This window comes from Quercus suber, unplaced genomic scaffold (assembly GCF_002906115.3).
Source record: "Quercus suber isolate HL8 unplaced genomic scaffold, Cork oak 2.0 scaffold_19, whole genome shotgun sequence".
NCBI classification, from domain to species: Eukaryota; Viridiplantae; Streptophyta; class Magnoliopsida; order Fagales; family Fagaceae; genus Quercus; species Quercus suber.
The window spans coordinates 799,114-811,205 of NW_027069484.1; the positions used below are offsets into that span (position 1 = coordinate 799,114).

The 12,092-nt window shown below is 32.4% G+C and overlaps 1 protein-coding gene across 1 annotated transcript; it reads left to right on the forward strand.

Annotated features, from left to right (window-relative positions):
- Positions 1–5,573: 5,573 nt before the first annotated feature.
- Positions 5,574–12,091, forward strand: LOC112018583 (lysine histidine transporter-like 8; the record flags this gene model as incomplete). The annotated part of the gene is given in 6 exon segments (XM_065762199.1): positions 5,574–5,769; positions 6,404–6,753; positions 8,629–8,958; positions 11,280–11,413; positions 11,674–11,721; positions 11,724–12,091. Coding segments are annotated over 4 exon segments (837 nt in total), but the record flags the coding sequence as incomplete, so codon positions are not given.
- Position 12,092: the final 1 nt, after the last annotated feature.

Sequence of the window (12,092 nt, forward strand, 5' to 3'; positions counted from 1 at the left end):
TCTCAATTGAAAATGACTAACTACCCCTTCATCGTGATACACTAACTTGGCAAGTGTAGTTTTCCCTAAGCCTTCAATACCAACTATAGGAATTACACTGACATTTCTATCACATCTTGCTGCATCAAAAGATTTATAATTTGTTTTTTGTCATCATCCCTACCGATGAAAATCTGAGGAGGAACAAAGGAGTGGGTCATATGACTCATGTCTCTCTTGTGCATTGTTGTCTTCCTAACTTCCAGTTGTGCAGCAAGATTGAATTCAGCCTTAAGATCTGAAATATCATCCACCCTCTCCCTAATACCCTTGATTTTATGCGCCATTTCAAAACGGAGTACAAGTGGATTAGAACCAAAAAAGAAATAACGCACCTTTTTGCAAGTGCTTCTGCATCTCTTAATTACTTCCTTTTGCAGAACTCGATATTCAAATTCATCGAGGAAATTCTCTCTCTTCATTACTTCGTTTTGTAAAACTAGATATTGAAATTCATCCAGGACATTCTCCACATCATTAAGGATGCCTTTGAGCTGTCCTAGCCAAAGGCTCAGCCTATGGTTAATTGTTTCCTTCTCCTCAGCATCAAAGAGTACGGCCTTAATGGCTAACACGGTGCTCTCAAGCTTTTTCAGATTGCTTTGAACACCCCATGCTGAGCTGAGCTCCTGGTTAACAAGGGAATAAAGCTACTCCAGGATCTTCCTTGAGATGACATTGGCTATTTCAGCCACGTTCTCAAGGTGGTTGAATGGAAAGGAAGTTGATAGCACTCTAGTAAATCAATGACAAAATCTTAGTAACAATTTTTATCACCAAAAATCTATATCTTGGGAGTATGAATTAGACAGCCCCTAGGACCTTATACGATTCTATGGCAATATGATCCACAGAGATCAGATATAATTGCAAAGAATTGTTGGCAAAATTGTACGTAGCTGCACAGTGCACTTGTTGCTCAAAGGATCATGACTTAATTGGCACACGATTCTTTCTTAGGCCATTGGCAAAGCATGGAATAGAAATGACTATAGATAAGAGACAAAAGTATATCATTACAAAACCTTCTCCGAGGATCGTTTGCCTTTAGGATCAATACATGCTCTAGGAATCTCATTCTTTGTCTGAAATACAGTAAAAAAGAATGTGTAGGAGCCATGACATACTATAAAAAGAATGATACCTTTTGTACCAAATATTGTTGGCACTGAAATTGCATATGCTCATAATGGTTTATTAAATGGAATTTGCGCCATGCTAGATTTTGACAACTTGGAAAATGAGATACACAACCAAGAAGAATAAGTCGTGCCCAAAGTGGGTTCGTACATGCCTTCGCATTTTTTTTGGAGGGCTGACTTTCTTTGTGGCTGTCGCTTTGCCATTTTTGGTAAGCCTAGCACTTCTAATTGGAAGTATGGCATTACCTTTGAGTCTTTGACATTTGCTTATCCATGTTTCATGTGGATTGCAATGAAGAAACCTCAACCAAATGGCGTGGTTTGGTCTATAAACTTGGGACTTAATTGGTTGCTTTGGCCTTTGGCATTGTCTTCAGTGTTCTACTAGTTATTGCAGCGACTTGGACCATAGCTGACAAAGGCTTAAATGTCAACTTCTTCAAATCTTAGGATACGTTTGGTACACAAAATGTGGATTACAACAGGAATGATAATCTTTATTATTGGAAATAAAATGTGTTGTAATGGAATAAATAAACCTATTCATTAGTTTGGTTGTGAGTTACAACATTAGAATAAAACTTATGACCTATTTTAGAAAATATCTATTCATAAAATTATATTTTCTAGAAAATAATATATTTTAAATTTTAGAGAGATGAGTTATTTTTTAATGATTTTTTATTTCCATATTTGTTAAGTGGATATGGAAAGTTTATTTATTTGGAAATATATTAAAGTTAGAAATTATTACATCTACTAAAGAATAGCTATTACAACTTGTTAAATTATGTTATTAGCAATGCGATATGTTATACTATGTTGTGTATGCTAGAGTGGATGCGGAAGAGGAAGTATAGAATAGGAATACCGAGAACATGAAGGTTACATGGTTCAGCCTTGTCGACCTACATCCACAGAGGAATCCCTTAAGGGTTACATCTTTATTGTATAAGAGTGTAGTACTATAACCTGTATTACAATGAACCCTAACATGAGTATATATAGACGACTAAACCCTAGACTATTAGTACAAGCAGGAATGGGCTTAGACCTATTATATTAGGCTAATATGTCTAATATATATCTCTAACACCCTCCCTCAAACTCAAGGTGAAAGCTTGATGAAGACTTGAGAAGACTTGATGAAGACACTTGATGAAGACAAAGCATGAGAAGATCACTTAGAGATATCTTGAAAAATGCCTTTGAAGAAACCACAATGAAGAATATGCCAATTGACCAATTTCGGAGTTTCAAATGAAGAAACAGAGTCCAAAATCGGAATCTGCGCGAAAACTGAGCAAGATAGGCCCTTTTGGAAATTTTGACTTTTGGTCAAAGGTCAACGCAAAAAAGTCAAAGTCAACTAGTCCAGGTAAAAGTCCACGGATACTGGTCCGGGTATTCGGGTCGGGTCACGGATTGGGCAGCAGAGCCACTGACGTCATCCTATGACGTGTCGCTGACATGGACTAGGGCTGATATGGCAACAGCTTGTGTAGCGCTAACGTGTTAAGATGACGTCATAATGACATTAGCAGCAGTCTTCAGGCGCGTGGTGTGCACATGATATTCTTCTTTGCTTGCTAGAGATGTTTTGTTGGATGCTAAGAATGAAATTTGGCTCTGATACCATGTTAAATAACATTATTATTAGACTCTATTTCTTCAAACAAAATCTCTAGCAAGCAAAAAAGATTATCACGTGCGTAACATAGATCCATAACAGTGCTTATGCATTCTTTCAGATCTGGGTCTACAGCATCACGCAGCTCCCATGGAAACTTCGTTGCTGCCTCGCTGCTACATCTCTGATCTCTCAAGCAAGTCGAACCACTCACCTTACAGATCTGTGCAAATCAAGCCTTCGCCTGTAGAAACCAACCCTACAGGCGTGCTCCTCGATCTCCCATAAGGAAAACCCAGAAATTCGGTCACCAGAAGCCTTCCCACGCGCCTCCACATGCCATAGTTGTCTTCGGAAAATATCCCACATGCCGCCATATATTCCTAACTTCCAGATCGTCTTCTAGGCACAATCACTGCCCTATGGGCCTCCTCGTCCACCGATCTACGAAACCTGCGATTCTGGCCATCATCAGACCATACATGCGCCCTCATGCACCTTAGGATTTTTGGTATCTACTCCACGCACCGACGAGTGTCAGCTTAATATGACGTCATTTGATGACGTCAGCAAACGAAGCCATGTCAGCCCTAAACACGTCATCTGCCACATTAGTAGTGTCGCCTCGTCAGCACCACGTCACCTAGCTAACCGTTGACCTGGACCGACCCGACCTGGACTACCCAGATCTGACCCGTGAGCACTGACCGTTGACTTTGACTAGGATCCGTTGACTTTGACTTTTTGCGTTGACCTTTGAGCAAAGTTAAAATTTTTGAAATGGACTATCTTGCTCAGTTTTTCGCGTAGATTCCAATTTTGGACTCCGTTCTTCATTTAAAGCTCCGAAATTGGTCAATTGGCACATTCTTCATTGTGGTTTCTTTAAAGACATTCTTCAAGGCATCTTCAAGTGATTTTCTCATAGTTATCCAACCTCAAGCCTTCATTGTGCTTCCGCCTTGAGTTTGAGAGAGGGTGTTAGAGATATATATATTAGACATATATTAGCCCAATGTAATAGGCCCAAGCCCATTCCTACTTGTACTAGTAGTCTAGGGTTTAGTCGCCTATATATACCTATATTAGGGTTCATTGTAACACAGAGGTTATTGTACTACACTCTCATACAATAAAGATGTAGCCCTTAAGGGATTCCTTCATAGATGTAGGCTGTCAAGGTTGAACCACGTAACCCTCGTGTTCTCAGTGTTCCTATTCTATGCTTTTTCTCTTCCGCATCCACTCTAGCATATACAACATGCTATAACACATTGCATTGCTAATAATAATTCATTTTAACATATATTGGACTAATATGTCTAATATATATCTCTAACACAACTCTCTTAGAGATGAATAGTTATTCATCATTTTAAAAAATAGCTATTCATAAGGAATGACTATTTCCTATAATAAAAACATAATCAAACTATTGAATAACTAAACTATAGAAATAATTGTTATATTATAATGCCTATTACAGTCTATCAAAAGTGCTCTTAATGACAGATACATTTGTAAGAAATTAATTAAACCAATTAAACTTTTGAAAGAATATATATATATATATATATAATGGATTAATTATCAGGGGACCAGCTTGTGTTAACATCAATAAAAGTTGAAGAGAAAATCTTGTATTTAGGTATTTTACAAGCCAGGTGCCTACTTGTAACTCAGTTACCTTGCCTGATCTCTTTTTATTAGGAGAACTAGAGTTCAAATTCCAGCATTCCATTTTTGTAATTATCAAATTATATATAAATTTGTACATACTGTATATAAGACAATTTTGGAGAAGAATGAATTATTTTAATTGTTTATAAACATAAAATTAAATTCACATTTTTTTTAATTGATTTTCATTTTTCTTTTCCTTGTACCGGAGTTCAGGCGATATGTCAATACTAGCTAGAAACTCTTGAAAAAACCACGGTAGAACCCAATATTATATAATACGTTGCATGGGTTACGTGTATTAGTTTAGTGATCGATACGCTATTGACAGCATTGACCTCACATTGTAGGAAAAAGGAGATTCAACCACTTTTTAAATGATAGATATGAAGCTTTTCATCTTACTGACAATTTAATTTAATATAATTTCTGTTACTTTTCTATGTTTCTTTAGTTACTTACCATCTCTATGGTTGCTGTTTGCTATTTTTAGTATTTTCAATTTGTCTTTTTTTTTTTTTTTTTTTAAATTTAGGTTAGTAGTGATGAGCCATTGAAGATGGGTGATGCGCAAATGTTATTGATGTAAGAGATAATTTTTAGGGTTTGTTTGAACACCGCTTATTGCTAAAACCTTAAAACTGAAAATATTGTAATAAAATAATTTTTAAATGTGTGAATAGTGCCGTGAGATCGAATTTTAAAAAAAAAGTCGTTGAATATGGTACTTGTAGATTCCGTGAATAGTGCATAGGATTCACAAGAAAAAATGCTTCCGCTGAAAAATGCGCAAAACACGCTTCCCAAACGGAGGCTTAGTGTCTTGAGGTCTCTACTTTTGAGGAGATCTATCCAACTCAAAGGTGGATGAGATTTTTCTTGGTATAGATCCTACCTTATTCATGTGGCTTTTGGGGCCTTTTTTTTGGAAAATAATTAAGTCTACTATTAAAATGGTCATTTCAACTAATAAAACACTACAATTTATTGATTGGGAAGAACACTTTAGCAAATCATCAAGTGGACCTAATAATTTCACCTTTTATAGAGGACAACTAAGCATTACTATATATCAAAAGGAAAACTCATGTGTTAAAGAAAAATAGTAGGTTTGTATAAAAGTAAATATTTATTAACCAGTCAATCACAATTTTATATGTCATTATGCCGAAATATACACTCAAAAAGGCCGAAATATTACTTTTGGTGGAATCATCACTTTAATTGTTTAAAACACACAAAGAGAGAGAGTGAGGCACAAATTTGGTTTTCATTAAGGTATTGCAGTTTGTGTTGGTTTGTTTTGGCGTTTGTGTTAGTTTGGTTTTGCTTTTGGTAGTTGGGTTCAATTGGTCTTGGGTACATTTTCTTGAAAATTCATGTTATAGTGTTATAGTTCATTGGAATCCTTCAACAACGCGAAAAAAAAAAAAAAAAAATTGTTTTTAAAATCAACTTATCCATTTCATTAAGTTCTTGAAACTTCCGTATTCATATCTTCGTGGTTGTTTTTTGTCTTTTTTTTTTTTTTTTAATTTTTTTATCTTTAGTAATTTATCGTAATCATTAATAAGGGAATTATAAAGGCGTACAAGAGAAATATAGGTAATTGTTTTACAAATCTAAAATAGGCATCTTAAAAACCACTGGGTTCATATTGAAATTGAATCCGGATGAATTGTAATGTGAGTTTATCATTATTCCACAAATGTTTGTCAAAATGGGAGGGCAGTAATAAATTGAAGAGTGAGTTGATGTAAATTGTAATTATAAACTCTCAATTCCTGTTTACATGGTTGGTAATTGGCTAAGTGATTTATTTGACAAATAAGATTTATTTGGCAAGAATGTGTAGCAGAATTATTGATTTTGAGATATATAAGATGAGCTATTGATTCTAACATGAATGCAGGTTGTTGTTGATAGGCAGGAGACACGAATCTTCACAACCCCATAAAAGGCTTTTGTCCCATGTTTACAAATAAGTCACTAAAAATAAGCAATTTTTAAACACGCATCATTGAAAGGTTGGCAGGACCAGCTTTGGGTGACCAGCAACAAGGAAAATTTTCTCTCAAAACATATTGGAGATAGCTTTCCAAGATACTCTTCAATGACCCTGATCTGTTCGAGTAGGAAGACTTGAATGTGGGCAGTAAATGATGCAAACTAATCTCCAATATTTGAAGGTTGGGCAAGTTTATGAATCTATAGATGGACAACACAATCTGGAAAGAGAACAGAACTCAGATATAATTCAAGGTAATGCTCCTTATGCGATTCAAACGAAAGTCATACAATCAAGATTAATATTGTCAATGTAATTTTTTGAGCCAAATTTTAGTGCTTTATTATCTTGGCAATAGTGGAACCTACTTGCCAATGTAATTTTAAGTCAAGATAAATTGGTTCTATCTCCATCATGAACTCAAAGCTATTATATTGATAAATTATACTGGGCATATCTCTTGGTTGAATCCAGTGGTTTGTCAGTCATAATTAAACAATTTTATCATCCGATATTTTATTAAAATTTGTAGGAAATTTCTGTTGATTTTTTTAGAGTTCATTTTACTTTCATAGTCCTTCAAGTATCCTACAAATAACTTGCATCCAAATTTTGATGTTTGTGGATGATGTACAACTTTTGTATTTAACTAATTTACTGAAATGTATTGGGATTTTTAATTATATATATATATATATTAATTCTATTATATATTCAAACATTTTATTAAAATTATCGTATTTTATTTAAACAGTAGAATATATCTATCTACACTATTAATATGAGAAATCCCCTGTTTCGTCTTCAATTTTTGGCATATCAAAATATTCTCATACAAATTCTGAAATAACATACCCTTTAGTTTTTTTTTCCCTCCTACAAAAAAGGAAAAAAAAAAATCATTACTCTCACCTCCCATTTGTATTTGAATGTCTGATTTTTATCTGAATTTGTTATCTATTTGAATTCAAATATTTCAATTATCTTTATTTAAAAAAATTACTACTTCCAAAAAAAAAAAAAAAAAAAAAAAAAAAAAAAAAAACCTACCTCACGTAAAAAGTAAAAACTACTCATTCTTATCCTAAAATTTCTATGATTTTTTTATTTTATATAATTCTTTAGAACATTCCAAAATTTTTGTTATCCAAATTCTATGTAGTTATCATAAATCTTCATCCATCCACAGTAACATATATCATCTTTCTTTTGTTCAAATATCAATTTTTTTTTTTTTTTACTTATCTCAATTCTTATCCCAATCAATAAATTCAAATGTCCTACTGAGTTTCAACTTCTTACGAGTCTCTATCTCATTTTTAAACATTATTCCACGTTACCTTACCTCCTTCTTAAAAAAAAAAAAAATACACATAGTTATTTATATATCACTTTTAAGCATTATAACACTAAACAAAAAAAATAAAAAAGAGCATTATTGCACACGCAAAGTGTGTGTAATAAGTCTAGTAGTTCTATAGATAAGTATGATCATAATAAATGCCCCATATTAAAATTTTTAGATTCATATACAAACACAATTATAATAAATGTCTATTAGTTATCATAATTACCAAATTTCTTTTTTAAACAAAAAATATATTCGCTCTGTTTGTTTTAGTAATAATGTTTTCTAGAAAATGAGTCATTTTCTAAAAAATGTTTTCTATAAAATTATCTTATTTTCCTATATTTGGTAGTAACCTCAAATGCGTTGAAAAACAATCTTTTAACTTCTCTTATTTAACTTAATGTGAGATAAAGTTGTTTTCCGAAAAAAAAATTAGTAGAAAACAATTTCTAAAAATAAGTCATACTATTTATGTTGATAAAAAATAGTTTTCCTTTGACTCATTTTTTCTAATATTACAAATCACTGAAAAACATAGAAAACTATCTTTATACAATATTTTCTATCGAAACAAATGGAGCAATTATGTCAAACTTTCGTGTGCCCATATATTGCACGGGTTATTGGCTAGTTTTAAAATAGTTGCTCTATTAGATAACAATTATAATCCCATATAGCTTGATTCTCAACAAAAAAAAAAAAAAAAATCTCAGCATAGCTTCTTCTCAAAAAAATAAATAAATCTCATATAGCTTTTTTTTTTTTTTTTTTGGATCAGAATCTCATATAGCTTTTAAGCTGGAGAGAAGAGGAGGGTATCCATGGGAGAAAGGGTATATTATAGACAAGTCACGGCTCTTCCACCTTCATCCCCCAATGCCATATTCCCAGCAGAGCTATTGCAAATGACAACAATTATAGATAGCGATCCCTCAAAGAGTACTAAAGCTACAAATTTCCAAGGTTGCCAGCCGAATCCACAGGAAGATTGGCTCCCCATCACTGAGTCCAGGAATGGCAGCACCTTTTCTGCAACGTTTCATTTACTCTGCTCAGGAATAGGATTGCAAGCTCTTTTGCTTCCTATTGCGTTTGCCTCACTTGGATGGTGAGCTATCTTTTCAATGATTAAGTTGTCATGATTAAAGTCAATTTTGCTGAACCAAAGTCATTGTTCAAAATTGATCCAACACAAAAGAGTGACAGTGTGAATTTGAAAAAGAATCACTTCACTGATATATGATGTTTAATTGTATTTGCTTTTAGCTACTATACATAATATATTCAAGTTATAAAGTAAAATTGCCATTTTTTTATTTCTATCCAAATGATTCCGTTAAATATAATTTATTGTCGAGTATAGGAAGAAATGGAATTTAGAGTACCCCAAGGCTGAGAAAAAATTTAATTGATCATAAATAGCTACATTGGCACAACTTAGGGAAAAAAATTTGTTTATATTTATTTGTCTAGTAATCTATCATACCCAACTTAGTCTTTTAGATTTGACGGATAAGCAATCCTAAGCTCAAAACATGATATTATGTTTGGGAACAAGCTTATGAAAATTTAAGCTTCACTTATATATGTAATATGAATATAAAGTGAAGTTCATTAATCTCACTGGCGGGGGGAGGGGGGCCATGCCCACCCTGGGTTTTGAAAAAACCCCTCCTCCTCCTTGTATTTTTATGAAAAATAAAAAATTAATATTAATTTTTGCACATTGCCCCCTAAGAAAATAGTCTAGCATCAGACATCACTATTGTTAATCTCAAATTTATTGAGAAGATGATAAGATAGATAAAGTTTCTGGTTGTTTAACATATTCATTTGGTTATATAAATTATCTAGTTCATGATAAAAATTTATGTATATATGTTATAAAAATAAGGTTGATAGCTAAGAGTCTTGTACCTCAACTGACACCTTTTATTGTTTTCAATTGAGACATTCAAGATTCAAATCTCCATGTTTGTTTCTGCAAAATATTCATTTGGTCATATAAATTGTCTAAGGTTTAAATAAACCGATTGTTGCTGAATTCATTTTCAAAAATAAATGAACCAAGCTTAAAATTTGATCTAACTTGATAACAAACTCAAACAAAACTCATATGTAAAACACAATCAAACAAATCATTCTTTCTATATAGACAGATAAGATTTGATTTTGAATGTATGTCATCCACATCATAATAATTGCTCTTTCTCATTCTTAAATTTTTGAATACTTGATTCAGCTAAAATGCAATCATATATTATTAATTCACCAACAATTTTATATTTAATTTGTCATAAAATATTGTATCTGTAGAGCAAGATTTAATAGTTTTATTTTCATCTGTGATAAAAAAAAAAAAATATATATATATATATATATATACACATACACATTACATTACTCATTTTTCTCAATATTTGAGGCAATTTCACCTAACACTTATGTTTCTTCTTCTGGTCATGATACTTTTTAAAAAATCAAGGTCTTCCACTCTTAGGTGATGTTTCCTAGTTGATTCCACACACGGCACTATAGACCTAAACGTCGACGACATATGGTGTTTTTAGGGTAAATTCCATTAACATATATATCATGAAGTTTGGGCCAATGTCATTCAAGTTCAAGACTTTTTAAAGCTGACCAATTAGTCTCTAAAGCCAACTTAGTCCCTAAACACTATTAGACAAATTAGTCATTTTTCTTAACTGTCTTAGGGACTAGTTAAGTTGGCACACTATTAGACCAATTAATCATTTTTCTCAACTGTTTTAGGGACTATGTTGCTTTTAGGGACCAAATTGGTCAATTTTTAAAAGTTTTGAACCTAATTATCATTAGCCCAAGCCTTAAGGTATGTTAATGGAATTTCTCTTTTTTTAGTTCATTTATAATATTAGGTCAAGAACATACATTTCTCACATTTAACAATGTCTTTGAGATTTTATAAATGAGAACAGTCACACAAACTTATTCAATATAGTAATGATTTATTATATATTATATATAGGAAAAAAAAAGTCTAAAAATATAGTAATTTCACTTCTTTTCACACATGAATAATAAGCCAATTCCACTGTGAATTTGAATTTACTACTATGGAAAGGTTAAAGGTTAGGTTTTTAATTAAATTCAATTGTGTGATTGTCTTATTTTGATAGATATGATAGAATTTAATCTAAGATTTTTGTTGTAGACAAAATTTGAACCCCAAATTTCTTATGTAACATAAACAATATTTTCATTTTAATAACAATCAAATTCAATTATGAGATTAAAATAAAGGGTAAAATACAGTTAACATCCCTAATATTTGGGCTAATATTAGTTAGATCCAAGACTTTTTAAAACTTTTTCCAATAAGGTCCAAATGCAGCAACTTGAAGAAATTAAAGTCCTATCATTTGATTTTAACTTCATTGGTTGCAGGGCATGGGGTATTATATGTTTGCCGCTAGCATTTGTGTGGCAGCTCTATACCATATTTATTCTCGTTGGATTACATGAACCAGTTTATGGAATTCGCTACAGCAGATATTTACAACTTGCAAAAGTTTCTTTTGGTTAGTGCAATGAGATTTCTTTAATTTTGTTTTTTTTTTTTTTTGGTTAAAAAGTGATTTAATAAAATATTGTATTAATAAAAGTAATATTAACAGTAGACCTATATAAAAGTAATATTTTACCAATTACAACTTAACACGTTAACAAATATTAGGAATAATTGTATTTCAAAATCAAGATTTAATGGAATTTGGTCAAATAACATATTACAAAGGAATTAAATCACAGTGTTTGGCTAACACTATCTTAATATATGCAGGTTCAAAACTAGGGAAGTTTCTTGCCAAATTCCCATTGATGTACACATCAGGGGTACGTGTATCCTTCTGATTATCAATGGCGGTGAGATATTGGACCTCTTATTTAAAACCACATGTGAAAATGAGGCCACATGTCATGTCAAGCCATTATCAAGTACAGAGGGGTTCTTGGTATTCACGTGCATGGCAATACTTATAGCCCAACTACCCAACCTAAACTCTATGACTAAGGTGTCTCTAATTGGGGCCACTACAGCTATTGGATATTGTACTTTGATTTTGGTTCTCTCAATCACTAAGGGTAGGCCTACAGGCATATCCTACTATCAATCTGATGCGATGAAATCAAACATGATAAAATTCATTGATACGTTGAATGCACTTGCGATCATTGCCCTTGCGTTTAGAGACATAATGA